The sequence below is a fragment of the Ptychodera flava genome, chromosome 18 (assembly GCF_041260155.1).
Source record: "Ptychodera flava strain L36383 chromosome 18, AS_Pfla_20210202, whole genome shotgun sequence".
NCBI classification, from domain to species: domain Eukaryota; kingdom Metazoa; phylum Hemichordata; class Enteropneusta; family Ptychoderidae; genus Ptychodera; species Ptychodera flava.
This window is the reverse complement of record NC_091945.1, coordinates 35,838,673-35,861,397: the sequence shown is the minus strand read 5'-3', so window position 1 is coordinate 35,861,397 and position 22,725 is coordinate 35,838,673. Positions and strand designations below refer to the sequence as shown.

Genomic DNA, 22,725 nt, shown 5'->3' with positions numbered 1-22,725 from the left:
GGTAAAAAAGTTTAAAATTCAACAATTTTACCTAGATGTATTAAAGATAATAACAAGCCATTTGAAGTTGTTTTAATCATTATGAATAAAATTAGACAGGACAATTAGAGATAATGGACAATAATATAGAAAACACTTTGAAATGCTTGAAAATATGAAAGAGACTGGTAGTGTCAAAATGATGAGTGGAGAAGTTTCAAAGGGACTATTTTAGCTTCCAATAACTAAGGCATGACCAAGCCATTCCCCCATTTTAGTTATGCATTTCACCCGAGAACAGTATATAAAAACATTCATATCAGGGGATAGCACATATATTAAACAAACACCTAATATCATTTATCAGGTCAAACGTTCCCTAACCTTGGCAAAAACCTTTTATGTAGCTCATTGGCTGGATGCTGTCATTGTATCACTGTAATAAACAGCCTTGGGAAACTGCGGTGCGCCCTCTATGGTAAAGTCACATGGCAAACACTATGTCAGGACCACACGATTCCAATAAATGTACATACTGCAGGTTTATAAATTTCTTCATGTTACGCTTGTCAGTCTTTCTTTTAATGGAAAAAGTACAAGAGATAGGAAATCCTGCAACTATTTGGAAAAAGTCAACCGTCACTTTGTACCACAGTCCCTCCACAATCCCATTGCCAGGGACTGTGCTTGTACTGGTCACTGGGCTGAAAACAATGGCATGAGGGAACATATACTGATGCATAGAGGGTCCCTTTTGTGGAGAGACCGTGATAAAGCTTAAGAACAGTATGTATACTTCATTTCATAATTTCATAGAGGGACAGTGTATAGAGCTGATTTTTTTTGTGTTTGTCAAAATTGCAGGGGGAATTTTTGTCTACTCTTCTTAACTCAGGCCATTTGGCAATATTAGGAGAAACACAGAACTATCAACCTTCTTGATTATTTCCATATGAGTAGGGAGGGAGCAGTCTCTACTAAAATGAAGGAATTGCTATGTCGGTTATTCATCCAGCTTGGCCCTTGGTATCAAGAGTTTCTGTCAGTATTTCCCATATCAGTTTGTTTTGCCTTCAAGTGTGATGCTATCCTGGACAAATACTCATCTTTTCAAGATGGCAGGGAATGTCCTTTTTCATGACACTTGATCACCTGATGCATGTTCAAAAATCTGTCAACTCTCTTTCTACAATAACAGTTGCTTTCCAGGTTGACTGGTTCTAATATGCATGGGAGAGTAAATTGATTCAGTTCTCTTGGTCCAAGCACACAGTAATCAGTGATTCTCAAACCTAATTTGCTAGTTCTGTGTGCTTTTTCATCATATCAGTGTAAACTTGCCTACCACACTGCCAGAATGACAAATTTACAGTTCCTGGTAGAAAGTTGAGGATTCTGGGCCTTGAACTATTGATTTGCTCACTGTTGAATTTGCAAATTCCTATCTGTCTAAACAATTGATCTGTACATTGCATATCACATGAAATAAGTGACTCGATGCACTATTCAATTGTAAGTTAAAGAATATAGTTTATTGAAAATGACATTTCCATGTATCACACTATCACACAATTAAAGTGGCATGATGACGCCTGTAGCATGGTCCAAATAAAACCTGTCTTCTGCCTCACCTGCTGTCAGTACCTACAGTTCAGTCTCACACTTGAGAAAGTTACACTACAGACTACAAGAATTATGACATAGTACATGTAACATACACTAAAATGGAAAATGAGGTGCATAGTTTATGTATCAGAGAGACTTCATAAATCCCAAATCATGATAGAGCTGATGACACACAATTGAATGTTTTCTCCTAATATAAACCACAGTACACAGTGCAGTAAGGTGCAGACTCTTTCCTCAGTGAAAGATAAATGTAAGAGCTTTACAAATGATGAAAAAAATAAAAATATAGGTAGCTCTTCTTTACAGATGAAATGATGTGATGTACAGATAAAATCTAACCGCACAGCAGTTGAGTCACATTCCTGAGTTAGTGATCATATATTACTGTCTACATATTATAGTAACTGAGACTCGTAACTTTGCTATCTGTTCTTCCTGTGATCAAAAATTGCATTGTTTACATTTGAAATTCATTAAAGCAACACAGGTACGCATACAGAAAATATGAGACTACTTATTTACTACAAACATTCAGAAATTTTGAAAGGAAAGCTTTTACATCTTAGATTCTAGGACTTTAATTGGAAGTAGCACGCCATAAAATTTTAGCAGAATCAAAATTTTCACTACAAGAAAAAGAGCCATTTCTCCCTTTCAATCTTCAAAACTTTTGAGCAATGTTACTAAAGTATCCATTGGCATTCATGAATAAGACGAAATGGTTCACAAAGAATTTATCAGACTGACCGAAAAACAACTTTCAGACTCACACTATAGGATTAAGCTGCATGTAACTTTCAATTCTTTGTAGAAAACGATATTATTAAGGACCATGTACATTACACATGCCCCTCAACCAGCCATTTGCAATAAAAAATTTCTCAAAACAATTTTAATTTTAATATAAATATTTCCATCCAAATGATTCTTTTAAATTTACCGCATACTTCTCTAACACTATAGCTTTACACACAATGAGTATGACACACTTCTTTTTCTTCAAACATAATGGCTGGCAGAAGGGATGTATTGTTATTTTACAGGGTTACATCTAGAGTGATAGACTATGCTGTCATCTTCTTGTTGACACCTTCAGCAATGGCATTTAAGAAGTCCATGGTGTTGAGGTAATGCTCACCAAGTTTGACACTGGAGGAATAAAATAAAACAAAACATTACAATATGTGTGACATGCCATGTTTATGTTAATGAGATGTGACACGTCATGTTTGTGTTGATGAGATAAGCTGTTTGGATATTTGTCCTACAAACAGCAAAGAGTTGGAATATTTTGTTTGTGGTATCTGCCTGGAAGGCTAACCATTGGCAATTGTTTAGGAAATATTTTTAGTTATTCAGTATTTTTGTTAAAGGTAGAACGTGCCTTGGGGACAGATATGCTGACTCTAAAACTTTTACAATTCTTTTCTGATCTACCACTTGTGGTGGTTAATTTTAAAGCTCTTGGTGTAAGAAAACTTCAATCTCAGTTTTTCGAAAATTGAAAATTTTATTTTTCTCCATAGAGTTAACTCAGGGATGGTGGCCAATTAGAATTTCAACTATCGGTAAATCTTGGGTAATTTGTATCTCTGGTACCAAAATTTGCGCGGTGACCCCAAATTTTTATTTTGATTTAGAAAGGGAATAGTTGAAATATTCCTTGAGAAAATTTTGAGCAAAAGTTAAAAGTCTTTGGAGGTGCAATCTTATTATGGGACAATAGAAATGGTAGCAAGACTCATAAACTATTTACTGTGTACCTAAAACTGAGCAAAATCAGTATAATTAATCCAAAATTACAAGGAAAGTTTTAGATCCTTTTTCTTAAAAAACACCATTTTGAATCAATTTGTGTAACATTGTCATCCTATGTGTTGAAGAATAAGATAATTGCATCATAGTAATTTGGGTTTTTTTAAAGGAAGTTCCCTATGCTTAATCAATGTCATCATATTGGAGGGATAGAAGAATTTTTACCTGAGTTACAAAACCATGTACATCCCAAACATTGTCACTGTATTACGATATTCAGTGTCACTCCCCAAGACATTTCATTACGTGACCCATTAATTTATAGCGTAACTGTAGTGTAAACTGTTTTGAAATCTTTAAGTTCGGTAACGACAGTATGATCACTGTTGCAGACTAACAAGACAAGACTACGTACGGTGTAACGACAGTATGATCACTGTTGCAGACTAACAAGACAAGACTACGTACAGTGTAACGACAGTATGATCACTGTTGTAGACTAACAAGACAAGACTACATACAGTGTAACGACAGTATGATCACTGTTGCAGACTAACAAGACAAGACTACATACAGTGTAACGACAGTATGATCACTGTTGCAGACTAACAAGACAAGACTACATACAGTGTAACGACAGTATGATCACTGTTGCAGACTAACAAGACAAGACTACATACAGTGTAACGACAGTATGATCACTGTTGCAGACTAACAAGACAAGACTACATACAGTGTAACGACAGTATGATCACTGTTGCAGACTAACAAGACAAGACTACATACAGTGTAACGACAGTATGATCACTGTTGCAGACTAACAAGACAAGACTACATACAGTGTAACGACAGTATGATCACTGTTGCAGACTAACAAGACAAGACTACATACGGTGTAACGACAGTATGATCACTGTTGCAGACTAACAAGACAAGACTACGTACAGTGTAACGACAGTATGATCACTGTTGCAGACTAACAAGACAAGACTACATACAGTGTAACGACAGTATGATCACTGTTGCAGACTAACAAGACAAGACTACATACAGTGTAACGACAGTATGATCACTGTTGCAGACTAACAAGACAAGACTACATACAGTGTAACGACAGTATGATCACTGTTGCAGACTAACAAGACAAGACTACATACAGTGTACGACAGTATGATCACTGTTGCAGACTAACAAGACAAGACTACGTACGGTGTAACGACAGTATGATCACTGTTGCAGACTAACAAGACAAGACTACGTACAGTGTAACGACAGTATGATCACTGTTGCAGACTAACAAGACAAGACTACGTACGGTGTAACGACAGTATGATCACTGTTGCAGACTAACAAGACAAGACTACGTACGGTGTAACGACAGTATGATCACTGTTGCAGACTAACAAGACAAGACTACATACGGTGTAACGACAGTATGATCACTGTTGCAGACTAACAAGACAAGACTACATACAGTGTAACGACAGTATGATCACTGTTGCAGACTAACAAGACAAGACTACATACAGTGTAACGACAGTATGATCACTGTTGCAGACTAACAAGACAAGACTACGTACGGTGTAACGACAGTATGATCACTGTTGCAGACTAACAAGACAAGACTACATACAGTGTAACGACAGTATGATCACTGTTGCAGACTAACAAGACAAGACTACGTACAGTGTAACGACAGTATGATCACTGTTGCAGACTAACAAGACAAGACTACATACAGTGTAACGACAGTATGATCACTGTTGCAGACTAACAAGACAAGGCTACATACAGTGTAACGACAGTATGATCACTGTTGCAGACTAACAAGACAAGACTACGTACAGTGTAACGACAGTATGATCACTGTTGCAGACTAACAAGACAAGACTACGTACGGTGTAACGACAGTATGATCACTGTTGCAGACTAACAAGACAAGACTACATACAGTGTAACGACAGTATGATCACTGTTGCAGACTAACAAGACAAGACTACATACAGTGTAACGACAGTATGATCACTGTTGCAGACTAACAAGACAAGACTACATACAGTGTAACGACAGTATGATCACTGTTGCAGACTAACAAGACAAGACTACATACAGTGTAACGACAGTATGATCACTGTTGCAGACTAACAAGACAAGACTACATACAGTATAACGACAGTATGATCACTGTTGCAGACTAACAAGACAAGACTACATACAGTGTAACGACAGTATGATCACTGTTGAAGACTAACAAGACAAGACTACGTACAGTGTAACGACAGTATGATCACTGTTGCAGACTAACAAGACAAGACTACGTACGGTGTAACGACAGTATGATCACTGTTGCAGACTAACAAGACAAGACTACATACAGTGTAACGACAGTATGATCACTGTTGCAGACTAACAAGACAAGACTACATACAGTGTAACGACAGTATGATCACTGTTGCAGACTAACAAGACAAGACTACATACAGTGTAACGACAGTATGATCACTGTTGCAGACTAACAAGACAAGACTACATACAGTGTAACGACAGTATGATCACTGTTGCAGACTAACAAGACAAGACTACATACAGTGTAACGACAGTATGATCACTGTTGCAGACTAACAAGACAAGACTACATACAGTGTAACGACAGTATGATCACTGTTGCAGACTAACAAGACAAGACTACGTACGGTGTAACGACAGTATGATCACTGTTGCAGACTAACAAGACAAGACTACATACAGTGTAACGACAGTATGATCACTGTTGCAGACTAACAAGACAAGACTACATACAGTGTAACGACAGTATGATCACTGTTGCAGACTAACAAGACAAGACTACATACAGTGTAACGACAGTATGATCACTGTTGCAGACTAACAAGACAAGACTACATACAGTGTAACGACAGTATGATCACTGTTGCAGACTAACAAGACAAGACTACATACAGTGTAACGACAGTATGATCACTGTTGCAGACTAACAAGACAAGACTACATACAGTGTAACGACAGTATGATCACTGTTGCAGACTAACAAGACAAGACTACATACAGTGTAACGACAGTATGATCACTGTTGCAGACTAACAAGACAAGACTACATACAGTGTAACGACAGTATGATCACTGTTGCAGACTAACAAGACAAGACTACATACAGTGTAATGACAGTATGATCACTGTAGCAGACTAACAAGACAAGACACTCAAGACTCACTTCTGAAGTCCATGGATGCAGCCAGCCAGATCCTTTGTCATCATACCAGCGTCCACAGTATCTATACACACTTGCTCCACAACTTGGCAGAATTTCTCCAGGTCAGGGTTGTTATCCAACCGTGCACGGTGTTCCAGACCTCGTGTCCAGGCAAAGATACTGGCAATGGGATTGGTGCTGGTAGGGTTACCCTTATGACATTAATGTAAAACATGCTATGATCAGAAAAATTTGCCACTTTGTGAATTGTGAATGGACACTGAGAACATTTTGCATTGCACACCAGTTACCTAATTTGTAGTTTATATCCAAAGGTTTCAGCTTCTCATCTTTACTCATGCAGCCATTTTCCCCCAACTCAAAAATCCTAAAACTTGTGTCCAATAATTAAAGCATGGCCATAAGCTTTTTCAATCTCAATGATTTGTTTCATTTTCACGCCAAAAAGTCAATACAATTATTGGTGATAAAAGCCTAGCTGTAAGCCTTTCTGTCTTTTCTGTCTGTTTTGATGTACTTTTTTGTTCTCTCACTCCTGCCTAAGAAAAGCAATACCCATATCTGAATTGGAAGTGAAGAGGTCTGGCATATTTATGATAACATTGAAGTATATGCTTTACGTTTCTGAGACTTCCACAGCTGCAGACATTAAAGTAGCATTAGATTATACGTCAAACAAGAAGTGAAATTTAGTAATTTTGTGATCAATGATGTCAGCAGGAATGTCTGTTATTGTTGAGATGGGTGATTTTCTTAGTTTCACGTGATGCCTGATAGACACTATCACAGCTTGTCAGGGAGAATTGACAGAGACAGTCACAGCTTGTCTGGGCGAAGTGATAGATACTGTCATATCCTAGCAAACGGTATGTATGCATTTTGTTCCTATCTTTCTACTGTACATGTACTGTCAACAGCTAAGTTGGGGTGCCCACACTCATTGAGCTAAAATAGCTGAGGAGGTTTTGCTACACGTTACAAGGCCGGATCCGAGGGTATTGCCAGGCAAAAGCATTGAGGGTGTATCTACATACGACTGAGAAGAATGGCTTGAGAAATATATGGCTGCCAGAGAGTCAAGTGCAATAAAAGTTGAATATATTTTAAAAATGTAGAATTATTCTGTATTACCTTTTGATGTTCTCTGTAATGCCTGGTAACTGTTCCATGCGCAGCCTCTGCTTCAACTGTCTTGCCATCTGGACATACAAGTACACTGGTCATAAGACCCAATGATCCATAACCTGTACAGTACAAATGAATGATAGAAATATTTACTTTCAAAAGACAGTACAGAAATGAAAGTGTTTGGGAAGTATACCCAAAAGAGGACACGTAAAGCAAAATGACAGGGCTCAAGAATTGACAAATTATAGATAGTGATAAACAGACAGTGCTGAAAATGAAATATCATAACCAACCTTTCTGGTAACAGGGAGGTAAACTTTACAATTCATTTTTTAAGTTGTTGCATGTATGTGTCAACCATCGAACGATTAGAAATTATCTTGATATTTGTTTTCTATCTTTATTGAAAACAGTATCATTCTTTTTTGACAAATCTTTCCTACAATATGAATATTTAGTATTGCTTTACCTTGTGCAACGATGTCTGACTGAACGTCACCATCGTAGTTCTTGCAAGCCCAAACAAATCCACCGGATGATTTCAAGACTTGTGCGACCATGTCATCAATCAAACGATGTTCATACCAGATACCGAGGTTATCAAAGTCCTGCTTGTAATTCCTAAAAGATTCAAAAAAATGAAGAAGATATAACGTTGTGAGATTTTTTATGCAAAGAATTAAGTCACCACAACAGCCATATTTTCACATACGCACTCTAGACAAAAGTTTGCTGTTGTATATTGGTATATACCAGTAAAACTTTCTTCTGCAGCTCTGTCCTTTAGCAATTACTGCCATTCACCTTACATGGGTTCTGATCAAATACTGCAAGTTAAATTTTGTTCAAAATTCGTCAGATACGAAACACGCTTTTCTGTAAATGCTAATGTTACATCTGTAAAGTGAGCAGTGATCAAACAATATGTCTTTCATTGCACTGTATAGCAACAGGCAGATATATATCAACAACACCGCACACTTTCATTAATGGACAGTATTTCACTTACTTTTGGAAAATGTCTTCAAAAATATCTTTAAACCTTCCATCGTACGCCTTAAGGATGGTATTTTTGGTACTCATGTAAAGAGGCCACTTCTTCTGAATTGCATATTGGAAACAACTGTGTGCAAAACCTGTAATTGACTGAAGAAATATGACACATTTAATGAATAACTTTCTCTGCACTGAATAGATATTACCAACTCATAATTTACATACTAAATATGTGATTACAGTGTGACTGTATAGTTTCATAAAAATTTGCTTTTGGGAAATTTTAAGGTCTCAGAAGGAATGTGTCTGTGTGTATTCAGTTGTATGAAGAACATGAAGTACATGTAATGCTTGTATCTATCAATGTGTGGTTGAGGCAGGCATTGGGGCTTTGTGAAGCAATCTGTACTCTTGCTCTTGAAAAAAAAATACTACGCTCTATTGAATGTTTCTTTCAAGGAAATCTTACACTCTAACTGTGGTTCACGTGATTGGGTCATATAAAGAGATGCAGTCAACAGAAACTGCCTCATAATTCAAACATTTGGTCAGTGCTTTGTACTCTGACAATTCTAAAAATATTCACAATACACTGGGGCAGTTGTTGAGTTGCAAACAGCATAGCCAGACAGCGCCCTCATTCTTCAAACGGCCAGTCAGTTGAAAGAGAACTGTTTGTGAAAGTCTTAAAATAGTACCAGGATGTAACATGAAATAAATAGTAGAAGGAAGCAGTAATTCAATATCAATCAACTTCTGGGAAAGCTTTTCAACAGAGTTCAACACAATGTGCAAATACTGTATCAGCACAGCGACATCATACAGAAATAATCTCTTTTCTGAATAAGTTGTCTACTTACCTCATCAGTATTGTACATGCCCATACCACATCCACCCCATGAGTAAAGTTGAATATCTCATATTTCTGAGATTCACTTCCATCAGCTGGTGTGAATGACATTTCAAATTTACCCGGCTTGTTCATCACAAAGTCTGTTGCTCTGTACTGTTAAATGAAAGACAATAGTAGCATCACATGGTTATTTGCAGTCAAAGAATGAATTTAACATCAAATTTCCAAAATTTGAATCATTGTAACCTAGGGAAATGATTGAGTTTTGCTCCTAGGAGTGGCAAATGAACATTATTATGAGGGAAACTTTTACCAATGAGGAAATCAACTTGCAGATTTAATTAATTATAACATTTATCTGGACTGAACCGTGCTATACTGCATAGCAGGATGACAGTAATAGTTAAAGGTGTTTTTTGATCAGGAAATTTCTCTGCATGAAGTTATAGGCTGACTAAGATGTAAGGTACCTAACAACTAAAATTTGATGATTGCCAGTGACAAATCTGAACTCTAATTTTTTATAATAAGCTCTTGAATGTTGTAAAAACTCACCTGGTCACCAAAGGCATGACGTCCAATGATGATGGCATCCTTCCATCCAGGAACCAGACGTGGAATGGTTTTACAGATGATTGGCTCACGGAAAACTGTGCCACCAAGGATGTTACGGATTGTTCCATTCGGAGACTTCCACATCTTTTTTAGCTTAAATTCTAATTTGTTGATGAAAAAACAAAAAAGTAGATCAATATTGTTAAATTTCGTTTGTCAATTGATGAAAACTTTTTTTTTATAAAGAAAGTTTTGTTGTTAGTTTATTGACCAAACGATTACAGTTGAAATTTCTGATCACAAAGAACTATGGTTATGCTTGGTTGGTTGGAACCCATTCCTTCAGAAAATGTACTGCTCTATCAATCATAACAAGCCATTGACTTTTCCTTTCTCATTTTTGTCTTTGTAAAGCTGAACCCTATGATAGTTGGTGCAGTGTTGTCCTTATATTTACAAGTAGCCGGGTTATTTAGAAAGTAGACGGGTGGACTGCGAGGGAGCGAAGCGACCGAGCGGCGAGTGAGCGCAGCGAACGAGGGGGGGGGAAGAGGGTGTCCCCCCTCTCGCAAGGCGAAAAATGAAATTTTGGAGTGGAAATGGTGTTCTCTGGTGGCATCTGAGGTGACATTTAGCTGAGACTGAAACAGTACTTTTGTTGTGTGTCTTAGACGTGGTTCACATATAACAAAACAAACAAACATGATTTTGTCTTGTTTGTATTATTTATGACATACTTATGGTTTTTATTTGCTTAAATCACCTGCTGTCTGCTCATTTCATTGCTCATTTCCCATTCTTCATTACCACATAGTAGTTTCCCCAAAACCATCAAACTCATTCTATTCTAATCAAAACACATTCGCTTTTGTTAAGAAAAACATCGGTAAGATAATTCACTATAACAGTGTTCGCATTTACGAATAAAACATGCGTATATAGAAAACTCATAACAATGAGAAAATGTGTAGAGAGTCAATCCAATGCGTAATAATATTACGCATTGTATTGAGTCTCTACGCAATTTTTCATTGTTATGAGTTTTCTATACGCGAACGATAATAGTAAAATGTTTGCGAAAGCATTCTCCGCGACTGAGCTTACGCGACAACCAGACGAGATGAGTGCCGCTTAACATTAAGTTTGTTGCAACATTTCTGTCAATCACTCATTTTGTGTGGAAAGTTTCGGATTCTCTGAGTATTCTGAAAAATCGGCATTTCGTCGAGTCAGAGGCATGTTACCATGTCAGCTGTGCCTATGAACTTACTACGTTGCTAATTTTCAGGCGAGCGATAGTTTCTGAAACTTATGACACAAAGTGAGTGATTGACAGAAATGTTGCAACAAATTAAATGCCAACCGCGCACGATCATCACTCTCGTTGTCCCCAAATTTGATCAAAGCAGATATGCAGCATGGCGTCACTAGGAAACAACTCTATTTTCTTTCGAATTTTGCTCCACGAGTCCGTGAAAAAAAATGATTCAGAGGGTCCATCGAAATACACTCTCGGGCAACCCAACATGGAGAACATGGAAAGGCGCAGTGAAATTGAACCCATGCCGGAATCCACAGTCACAGGGGATCAGCGCCACGGTGAAGCCGTGAGCCGTGACGATGATGCGCCGGTCGGCAACGGTCGGCAACACACATGCCTGTGACCGTGGATTCTAGTACGTAAAATAGTCAATGAAAAAATATTCATGTAAATAAACAGTTGCTTCTAAAAAAATCAGTTCTAGCTCACTTTTTTTAAATCTAAAAAATGCGTCGGTATTGCTCTGAGAATAACTTGATTTGTTGAGAAGATCATACTCGTAGTTACCTTGACGTTGGCAGCCAGCGCGGCGGCGGAAAACTAGCTGCAGTCTCATGAACTTCGAATCGTCGACCACAATCACATCTTTTTCGGCGCTTTTTTCTCACAAATTCAGCGAAATTGAAGTTTTTCATATATAAACTAAATATATTTTTGGAATCAAGTATACCTTTCGAACGGGCTTCTTCTGGAAAAAATATTCCATCGGCAAGGTGCCAGTGGCCGACGCCACATTTCTTTTTGACGCCATCGTTAAAAATCATGACCTAAGATGACCTTCATACTAATCAAACCAATTACACTGCCCGTAATAAAGACAACACCATAGGCGCGTCCATCAGCCAATCACACTATCACAGAGTAACATACACAGAGTGGCAACACCTATTGTTTAAGGCGTGAAGCGGTTACGTAAGCAATCCATGTTTGCCTCGCCTCACGAAGCTCTTGGCTCTCTTTCCGAAGAGTGCGACCATGCACCCTTCGGTAATTTTCGGATTTTCACCAATTGTTAAGCGAAAGTATGTTCGACAAAGTTTGTGTTGTTGTTGTCGTGTGGTGCTGATCGGAATTGATGTGCTGGCAAAAACGGAAGTGTTTTGAGCTTCAGGAAAGTGGGTTTTACCGTTTTAAAAATTCCTCTCATATTTTTATGAATATATAATGAGTGTGTTTGAACCAAATTTGAAAGTCTTTTATCGATACTGTCTGGTTTTACTCAATGGTTTACGGTCAGTCATACCGTTTTTTACACGTGCGTCAAGAAAGGACATGTTTATGAAACTGCTGGCGTGTTATGTTTTGATTGGCGTGAAGCAGTGTTTCTGGCCTGAGAGCTCACAAAGTAACTATGGTTGCTACGCGACTGGCAGTACGATGCCATCTCGTCGTATGTTTCGCATAATCTCGTGTAATTATCAACCACAGACAAAGCCTCCAAAAAGTTTAACACCTTTGAAGCTCATTTTAATATGAAAAGCCAATAGTCTACCGAGACGACCATGGAACAAAAGGCATGCAAGTGTTGCCACTCTGTTTATGTTACTCTGTGACACTATTTAACAAATAAAAGATCGGGCTCAAAAAGCCACAAACGGGTATTTAGAAAGTGTTTTATGTTTGTGCAGTTCCATGCTGGGAATTCTAAGGGGTCGCGAAACTGCTAATCGTACGTTTGCCGTCTAACAGCTGGCAGTGCAATCCCGAAATTATAGGTCTATAAAAACTAATCTAATTACGTTAAAAGTAGCCGGGAAAAAATGCAAAACAGCCGGGTTATTACCCGGCACCCGGCTTCTAAGGACAACACTGTTGGTGACTTTTCACATTCAAGTTCTCTAATTCAAAACTGAGAATTAACTGTCAGAATGTAAAACCAAAGCCTGCAAAGCAGCAAACCAATTTCACCAGAACAGAAAAGAAGAGTTGTGGAGACAAGTTTATACACTGGGGGACTCTCCCCCTGTTCAATGGAACAGAAAGCAATGTTTACCAGTGTGAAATACAGCACAGAATGAAAGTGATGCATGGATCTTACCTTCAACGCGTGCCTCATCTGGTGTGATAGTAGCACACTTGATACCCACGTTGTGTTTGAGGATGGCATACGCCGCGTCAATGGTGACCTGATCATCTGTCTGATCTCTGTACGGCAGACCCAAGTCAAAGTAGATACAGTCTAACTTCAGGTATGGGAAAATCAGCTGTAATACAAAAAAGACAACATTGTTAATTATTTTGTGTAGGTTTGGGAATGGGAGCTGGAAAAGGGGATTATTTCTGTTTTGCATATTGCTTTTCACGGTGAAACAGACACTGACTATTACACTCCATAAAACATCATTTTTGACACTCATGTGATGCCTTTCTAATTACTCTAAAGTGAACGGCAATTGAAATTAAAACTTTACAGAACACAGAAGAACAACAATACGCATTAATGATGGACAATGATCTTCCAACTTTGAAAAGTTTTGCAAGACTTTTTGTTTTGATTAGATAAATACAACCAAATTGCCTGTGTGACACAGCACAACATGACAACTTTACATTTGGTGCATTGTTGCACAAGTATTGTGATGAATATTTCTTTAACAGGATAATTTTTATCTGTGTTTTATTTCAACCAAATATATCACAATTAATTATTCCACGTATTTGTCTTGTTTGTACTGGTGTATATTCTCACTGACATAAATAAAATCTAATTTAAAAAATTTCTTTGATAACAAATTCGTGACTGAAATTCATCGACTCTGTATTACCTATTTGCATTATTACTATCAACAGGATTTTGTTTCATTTCCAGATAACTATTTAATCTTTAAATGATGCATATGAAATGATCTCCAGGTTGTGAAGAATGTTCCTGATCTGACAAAAATCTATTACCAACAGTTACAAACTAACAGTCGAAAAAGGATAAAGCCATGCGACAACCCATATTAATGACAAACACTTGAGACAAACAAATTTATCTAAAACACAGGTTGTTTTGACTTGACCTAGATCTCATTGATATCGTGGTATTAGCTGATGAATATCTTGACAAGCTAAATGATGCCTCTACAACAAGTTACGGTTCTTGTGACGCAAATATTCTTTAACTTATTCACTTTTACACGTAATATTTGCTTGTGATTTTGATCATGGCCTGTTGGTTATTGAACTTCTCAAAAATATTAAACAGATGACCCATCACACTTTAGGCATTCTATTAACATGTAATCTTCTTCCCAGAATGCAATTTATGTTTCTCAATGACTGCATTGTTTATTTATGTCAAAGGTCATGAGAATCTACACAAAGGTCAACAGGTATAAACACTGATGAAGAGCTGCTTATCATAGACACATGCATCACTTGAATATTTCTGAAAGGCAATGCCAATATTGAGTCGCCTTGGAATATTTACTCATGCAATTATTGAGTTGCCTTGGAATATTTACTCATGCAATTATATCACACTTTGGGTGTCCAAAATCCCTGGACATATTGATATTAATTTGCTATTCTCAAGGGAGCTACTACTGCCCTGCGAATTCCTTTCTAACTTGACATTTCAAAGAAATTTTCATTGATGTATTATTTCAATGAGAATTTTAAAAACAATTGATTTCTTTGGCAGACATAGTACAAGTTACCTTATTTAGATTTAAACATATAATTATGTTAAATGTGTACAATCCAATTCTGAATGAGAATTACTTTGAATTGCTTTTTATGGAAAAAGGAAGCCAATGACATGACTGACATCTCTCTTTGTAACAATGTGACACGTACAATGTGAGGTCAAACACTGTCTACAGCAGCTGTTGCTCCAGTGAGTCTGAATGACACAGAGATGGTCGTAAAAAGATATGTGTAAGCAGAATTACAATCATACACTCAGATAAATAAATCAACATAATCTCTTGTCAATTTTTCAGTGTGAAACATGTTGTATCTTCATAACTTTTCCTTTCTTATTCGATGATTGTCAATGAAAGCAACTGTGACTCATAAAGTGTGCCAACACACACCAGTAGGTCTACCATGGAGATGATCAGTATTCAAGCTACAGCTGTTACACGTTAAAATCAATGACTGATGATGTGTGTTTAAAAAGATACTATAATAAAGACTGTCACAGCTTTCAACAGCTAGAAAGCTACAAATAATCTATAAAACCCTGAAACGTGTAAGAAGGCACAAAATTTTGTGATCAAATACCTCATCAGCTAATTGTTGATGGCGGTAACCATGGCAGAGGTACATAACCATAATAATTATACACTTGTTTCCAAACAGTCAGAATACAATAGAAATCAGAACTGCTGTGATCTTATCCTAAATGAGCAGTAAATAGATTTTCTCTGATTCATGGACTACTGGACGTACTTTGTTTCTGATTCAGTGACTACCTGACGTACTAGGTTACCCTGCCACAAGTAGTATGCACTATGCACAGGTGTAGAGCAGGTAAAAGGTCACTGACTCTTATCAAGCCATTACAATCAGATGGAAACTCCTACAAAGGGTAATTACATTGATAACCATCAGGTCAGTCATTTGTCTTTCTTACCATATTGATTAAAAACACAGTCATTCCTTTTTTACCCTCTTACCCTTGATATCATGGCATCACAAAATTAAATACCATATTTTGCATTTGCAATTTATACTCTGTTTACTGAAGATACAAAAAGAAACTGGTAGTCCATATGGTTTACATGCCCTTATCAATGCTTTATGGATGAATTACATCTCCAGGTATGAAGATGAAAAACTTTCAGTGGCCATCCTTTGGGAAAATAACCCTGTTCCAAGAATTTATCTTATGTGTTTAACATAATGAATGGTACTATTACACCATAAAAGTGGCAGCTATTGCCAGTTGACCAAGTTGGTATGCTGAGGATTGATAAGAATGCTGTAAATGAGCTGTGTGCTTGGTTCACATAATCCAGAGGACATGATAACAGGACAGTGACTATAAATAGTAAGGACATGTAAATCTATACTTGGTAATCTCTCTCTGTACAAAAACTGTTGTACATGATATGCTAGGGTTTTGCTTTTCCTTGGATTCCAGACTGCACGGTCCGTGAGATTTCTTGAGTATACCATACGTTTACAAGTCTTAATTTATGTTTGCTTGGATTCTGCATATTCTAATTTTACTATAACTGTGAACTTTAACTCAAACCTCTGGCAAAAATCATAATAGGGTACTGTTTGCCCGGAAGTATGTTATTTGATTCAAAACAAATAGAAAATGTAAACACTATGAAAATATGGTCTGATAGTTTGATGCAGAGTACGACAAACAGTAGGAAGTTTATCCAATGAAGTGAAGCCATAGGGCAATGTGATCTAATAGGGTCAACTCTGTGTAGCTTTCACATGTTTCAGTGTTATAGTACACATACCTGCTAGACACTTTAGATATCAATCTTTTTGTTTGGAATCTAAAGTTGAGTAATTCTGTATATCTTTACAAAATGGGTTTCCAAGGTCTTTTATTTTCAACATGCACACACATGCTGATGTATCACATGAACCACACATGATTTCTAGAACTGACAATGTATTGTGTAACAAACAATAGGGAAAGTACTCACAGTATTATATAACATCAACTTTCTTTGGATTTACTTGGTCTGAACCTAGCTCTCCTTACTAACTGAACAGGGTAGAATTTGGCCAAATCATCTCGTTTGTGCAGTGACTGAAATACTGCAGGACACATTTTCAAGGAACCTGACACCCATGGCAAAGTTTACAACAATGTATGTCGCAGTATCCTGTACTGTACTGCGCATTATGTTTTCAGTTGCATTCTGAGATAGCTTCTGTCTGTTAAATTCAATATGTGCAATAGTTTACTGTCAAAACAGATTGGCAACCGATATGTTTCTTGATGTCAAAGGATCACATCAACTATTTCAGAATGTGATGATGTCAATGCAATCACAGCGTTAAATCTAGTATAAAGGCCATCAACATCAACAGTTTACATGGTGTGAATATTATGATCACAAGTTTTGGGTATTATGTATAAATGAGTGAGCTTTTCAAACATTCAAATGTTTCGATAATTCTTAAAGTCTTCCTTTAGAACCTACATGGAAGACTGTATTGAGTAACTTATGTAATCGGTACACATGATAGACACAAGACACTTGCAGATATTGCTTAATTGGGAAATTTGCCAAATATTTCTATCGTCTGCCTTTGAATAACTAAGGTCACATAGTGTCGCTGAATTGCACAATTTGATATTCTTCAGGCAATCAAATGTCAAATGACCAGAAATTTCCTAGCATCTTAAAGATATAATTTTGAGATTCATGAATGGTTATATCCAAGGTAACACTATTGATGGATTGAAGGTGAAAATGAGTGTGAATGTGATAACACTTGCAAAATTTCATTTTGACACAGCTGTAGTAGTACCAGTGAGTCAAAAAATAATTACAGGCAGATAAGAGTTGATAAAGCAGACAGCATTTGAGTCTACTACAATATTCAACAATTTGCTTGAATCACAGGACATCCTCTTTGAGGTCAAGGTCATAATTTATTGTTTTAAATATTCTATACTGGAATATTATACTGAGTCTACAATTAAAATACATTCCAGTGACATGTTATATACATTACTAGATACCAGTAACCGCTATTTGAACTCACAGTTTTGTTGCACGTTGCCAATTACGTCATGACATGTACACATAAACAGATATTAACGATCTGCTAAAAAAATGCAGCGCTGATTTGTTACTCTAGCCAGTGAATTTCAAATTCACTCAAGGCCAAGAAAACTTTAAGCAAAGTTTACACCTACTGAAAGACACCATTAGTGGGTGGAAATAGTTCACATTATTTGCAAATGCTTATCAGGAATCCAGTGTTATCTCCATGGCAGTTTGACTAATGTGTGTGACCGAGCATACTGTCAAATAACCTCTACCCTATTCCCCCTTAAAAACTTGTATACAGATAAACCAAACAGACTTATTGATTTTTTTAGCATATAAACTTTTTGAATACAGCTTTCCCTTTACAAAATAGCTGTGTGACCTCTATGATATTACCAACCGTCATGATGTGCACGTATTCAGATGATATCATCAATGTACTGTTTTCCTATCTGTGGTCATTTCTCAATACTGCTTTGTATGGTCATTTTAATGTGCTAGCACTGGGTCACCCCCGGGGATTTTCACAAAGCATGTTACAAACAACAATTCACATTGCTGGACCACACAATAGGGACCTAGTACCTGAATATGCTGCTCAGCTTATGAGTCGATAATAAAGCCATTCATGTTGAAGCGTCAGCTGAAATTGATTTTTTTTCTGAATTTGCAAGCCGATTGAATTGAATGCAGGATCTCTGTGAGAACTCACTCCTACCCCTCACCTTGTCTAAAGGTTGACTACAAATTTCAAGATAACCATTTGTAAAAACTACACACTCAGCAATATGACTATAGATCACTGTGGTCAATTATTTACTATTAATTATACTATTAATCAGATATACTATTAATTTATTTTCAGAAAGAATTACTTTGTAATATGTAAAATCCCTGTTACTGAAAAAATACTCTATAGGATATAATTTAGTTCTCTAATACTACTAAATGCCTAGATGATTAACACCATTGCTTCATAACACAATCATTCTGTTTGCTCAACATGGTTTGAAAATTACTTTTTCTAAAGGTCAGTGAACTTTAAAGTACTGATGCTTCCTTGCAGACTTGCTAAGAGATGAGAAGTGTTGTAAAATTGACATTTTCATACTCACTGTCTCTTTGATTTTTTCCCAGATAACCCTTGTCATTTCATCACCATCTAATTCTACCACAGGGTTGGCCACTTCAATGCGTCTACCTGCAGAATCTGTAATAACAAGTTTCCACTGTTACTTTCATGTTCATACAACATAAAATCAAACTTAACTTGTACCAGGGAAATTTATAGTTGACATTAAAATATCACACTGTGTGTCATCTTTCTCAACAAATCACTTTATTAAATACATTCATCAACTCAGTACTGATGCAACCACACAGTAAAATGATAATTCATTTATGATTTTTAAATAAACTGGATGAAATAGAAAAAATCTGGGGACCAAGTGTCACAAAAAATCCATGCCTTCCTGAAATGACAGAAAACTCAGAGAGCTGAAAATTCATTCTCTAGGTTTCTGTACTCTTCTCATGGCTGCACATGTCAACAAGACAAACATCTATTTTTAACCCAAGCACTATGCAAACATGGCTTCCTATAAGTGGAAAATTAAATTCTGGATTGCTTTTTGATGGTAGCCAACTGACATACACTGGATAAAATAGCTAGACTGTGAGAGAAATAAAAAGAACACCCTGCACTACAAATAGTATTTGGCTGTTAGTTGGATTAACCATCATGTGCGATCGGTTCTTTCATTTTAATTCCAATATTCTTCTATTTTTATGATCACTTCTCTGAAATTTGATAAAAAATACTTACAAGGATGCCATTAAAACCAAGAAGTACATTAGGATTGTTTGTGGCTTTAAATTGAAGTGCCGTTACATAATTTCATTTTGAGTTTACAGGTAAAGTTCATCAAGATTTTATGAACTGAAAAATCTTTTCTGATGATGTCTTAAAATAGCAGGTATCAAGATAAGCACACACATGAGTAGAATGCACACACATGAGTAGAATGAAGTATGTGGAAATGGCAGCAAGATATTGATTGACCTTTTGAGGTCATGACAGAGGAATTGGTAAGTACCGTATGATAGATAGATATAAATATGGCGAAGTACAATGCAAAGAATTATGCCATCAACCTTTTCAGTGCATGTGATATTGTTTTCTTTCATATTATTATAAACAAGAGCATTAAATTATATAAACTAAGATTTATAAAATTATATTGACACAACAGTCATATGTGACAAAAAAATTTGTTATAATGATATACAATCTCTCTGTCATTCAATTGATATGGACTTTGTTCCATGAAATTGAGTGTATTGATTTTTTATATTACATGACACTACATTTCCATGAGATTAAATACTTTCAACCATAGTTTCACAGATTAATGATAAGTATACATGTGTAAGCTGGGAATATAGAAAGGGAAGCGAATTCTGATAAGTTTAGCTTGGCAACATGCCAGAACATGAGAACAGATCTATTATATTTGTACTTTCCAGTATCATGAATGCATCAACATAACTTATACATAAATAATCATTTTATCAACTGCAAGGAATTTAATGTATGAAACTAAATAACAACTATGTTATTGGAACTATGAAATTTCTCAAATCCATGGAGGTACCAAAAAGTGCAAAAATGTATAGAACGGAATCTAGCAAAGAGAAAGATCCTTAGTTAAACCCTATTCTTTATACCTGTACGAACGTATCACACAATTTTTCAGCTAATAAAAAGTTTAGTTTCTAAGTGTAGAACACAGATTTGCATATTCTGCAAAGTTTAATTAAGTTGGATAAAAAACCAGTGAAGCACAACATGTCCCATAAGATAAATGAAATTGGACTTCCATCTCAGTATTGGGCTTAGGAAACAACAAACAGAATATCTTTAACTGTGACCATATGTTGAGGTTATTAGTGTACCAAATTAGAAACATGGCCATTTAAATTGTCATCAAGATTAACATTGTAACATTTCACAACAGACATTATTTACAGATGTTTTTTTTGGCAATGAACAATAATTTGTTAAATTTATTTCAAATTCAAAAGGATCATGAGTGAAAAATTTTAGAAGCTGTGATAAATTTGATTGAAGATACTCATAATTGTCAAATTCACTTAAATATTTATGTCCTTTACAGAGATTTAGAAATTACCTTTAATTAAATACATTTTCATCAAGGCTCAGATAAAATGAAATCACAAACAGAATGTAGATGTAGATCAATTACTACTGTGTACTGCTGATGACATTACATTTATTTATAGACATATTGTCTGACTCCACCATAAGTTTGGATCACTGTTCAACAATTTATAAAATACATGTCACATGAGGAACAACTGAATAATTTTCAAATAACTTCTTCCCCTCACTCCTTTTTGTTAGATGGGTTATACACGTAAATGAGGGCAATCAAGATCATTGTCTTTTGCAAATTTTGCAATTTAAATATTCTAGTTACCTAACAGCTCACAAAGCAGTCTACCCTTTTCTTTTGGGGAAAATTTTCAAACCCCTTTCTCCTTTTGTTAATGACAGGGTAACCTGATTTAACAATGAAAGACCTTGGTTTTGTAATCAGTTTATTGTATTAGACTTGAATTGTAAGAAAATTGTGAAGTCTTCTGGAAATTACATAAAAGCATGGAGGCATCAAGTTGAAATCAGTAAAGATTTGTAGAAAACTTCACAAATAATGGTACAATGGAACAGTAAGCTCATGGAATGCATTTGGACCTACAACTAATGCAACAATTTTGTGACATTGTAGCGTTTTCAGAGGGTTTGCTACATTAACTACAACGGTATATCAACTTGGTACCGGCATTTTGACTGCCAGCATAGCTACATACCGGGTGTTACGCATATGGGTATGGCTAAGCTGACAAAAGCTCCTTTGTTCTTCCTCGATCCCCTACGAATTTCCGATCCTTCTTATTACTGATAGAATGGCGGGAATACACTTATGTCTATTTGCTGAACGCATCGTGTCATGGTCGCCATGCGAACCATGCCATGATGAAGGACACGGCTAGCGAATCTGAACGCGTGCTGTCAGTGTCACCCGGCCCATACTTCAAAGTGAAAAGCTGAAGATGTATTCTATAAATCTACAATATTCGTATGATCGACGGGGGAGATTTTGGTCAAATCTTAATTATACATGAAAAGCAGAATTTAAAGCAAATTCATGCCCTACAGACGCGTGTGCAAATATTTCAAAATGTACATTGATCTCAAATACGATCGAGCATGCATGGCTTCCGCATGCATATGGTGATGTTTGAACATACATCTGTCCAAGATTTTCGAATATTTCGAAAGTAAAAAGGTAGAACTTACGATTCCTTGCTTGGACCACATTGTAACTTGCAAGTGCAGTCACCCTTGGTAGGTTTAAGTGAGAAACGCCGGTTAGAGCTCTGGTAACTTTGACAAGAGATCCCGCCATGTTGTGTGCTGTTCTTGGCTTGCCGGGTGATCAGTGATGGCTACCTCTGACCTGTCAGCCTGGACTTGGGATTGGAGAAGAATTACCCACGTGACTTTTCCCACGTA

At 36.5% G+C, this 22,725-nt stretch overlaps 1 protein-coding gene across 1 annotated transcript; it reads right to left on the bottom strand.

Annotated features, from left to right (window-relative positions):
• Positions 1-1,489: 1,489 nt before the first annotated feature.
• Positions 1,490-22,702, bottom strand: LOC139117504 (isocitrate dehydrogenase [NADP], mitochondrial-like). Its single transcript, XM_070680675.1, is given in 11 exon segments — positions 1,490-2,757; positions 6,593-6,783; positions 7,724-7,836; positions 8,190-8,341; positions 8,730-8,866; positions 9,577-9,621; positions 9,624-9,722; positions 10,125-10,285; positions 13,484-13,649; positions 19,244-19,338; positions 22,510-22,702. Coding segments are annotated over 11 exon segments (1,353 nt in total). The 5' UTR covers positions 22,619-22,702; the 3' UTR covers positions 1,490-2,672.
• Positions 22,703-22,725: the final 23 nt, after the last annotated feature.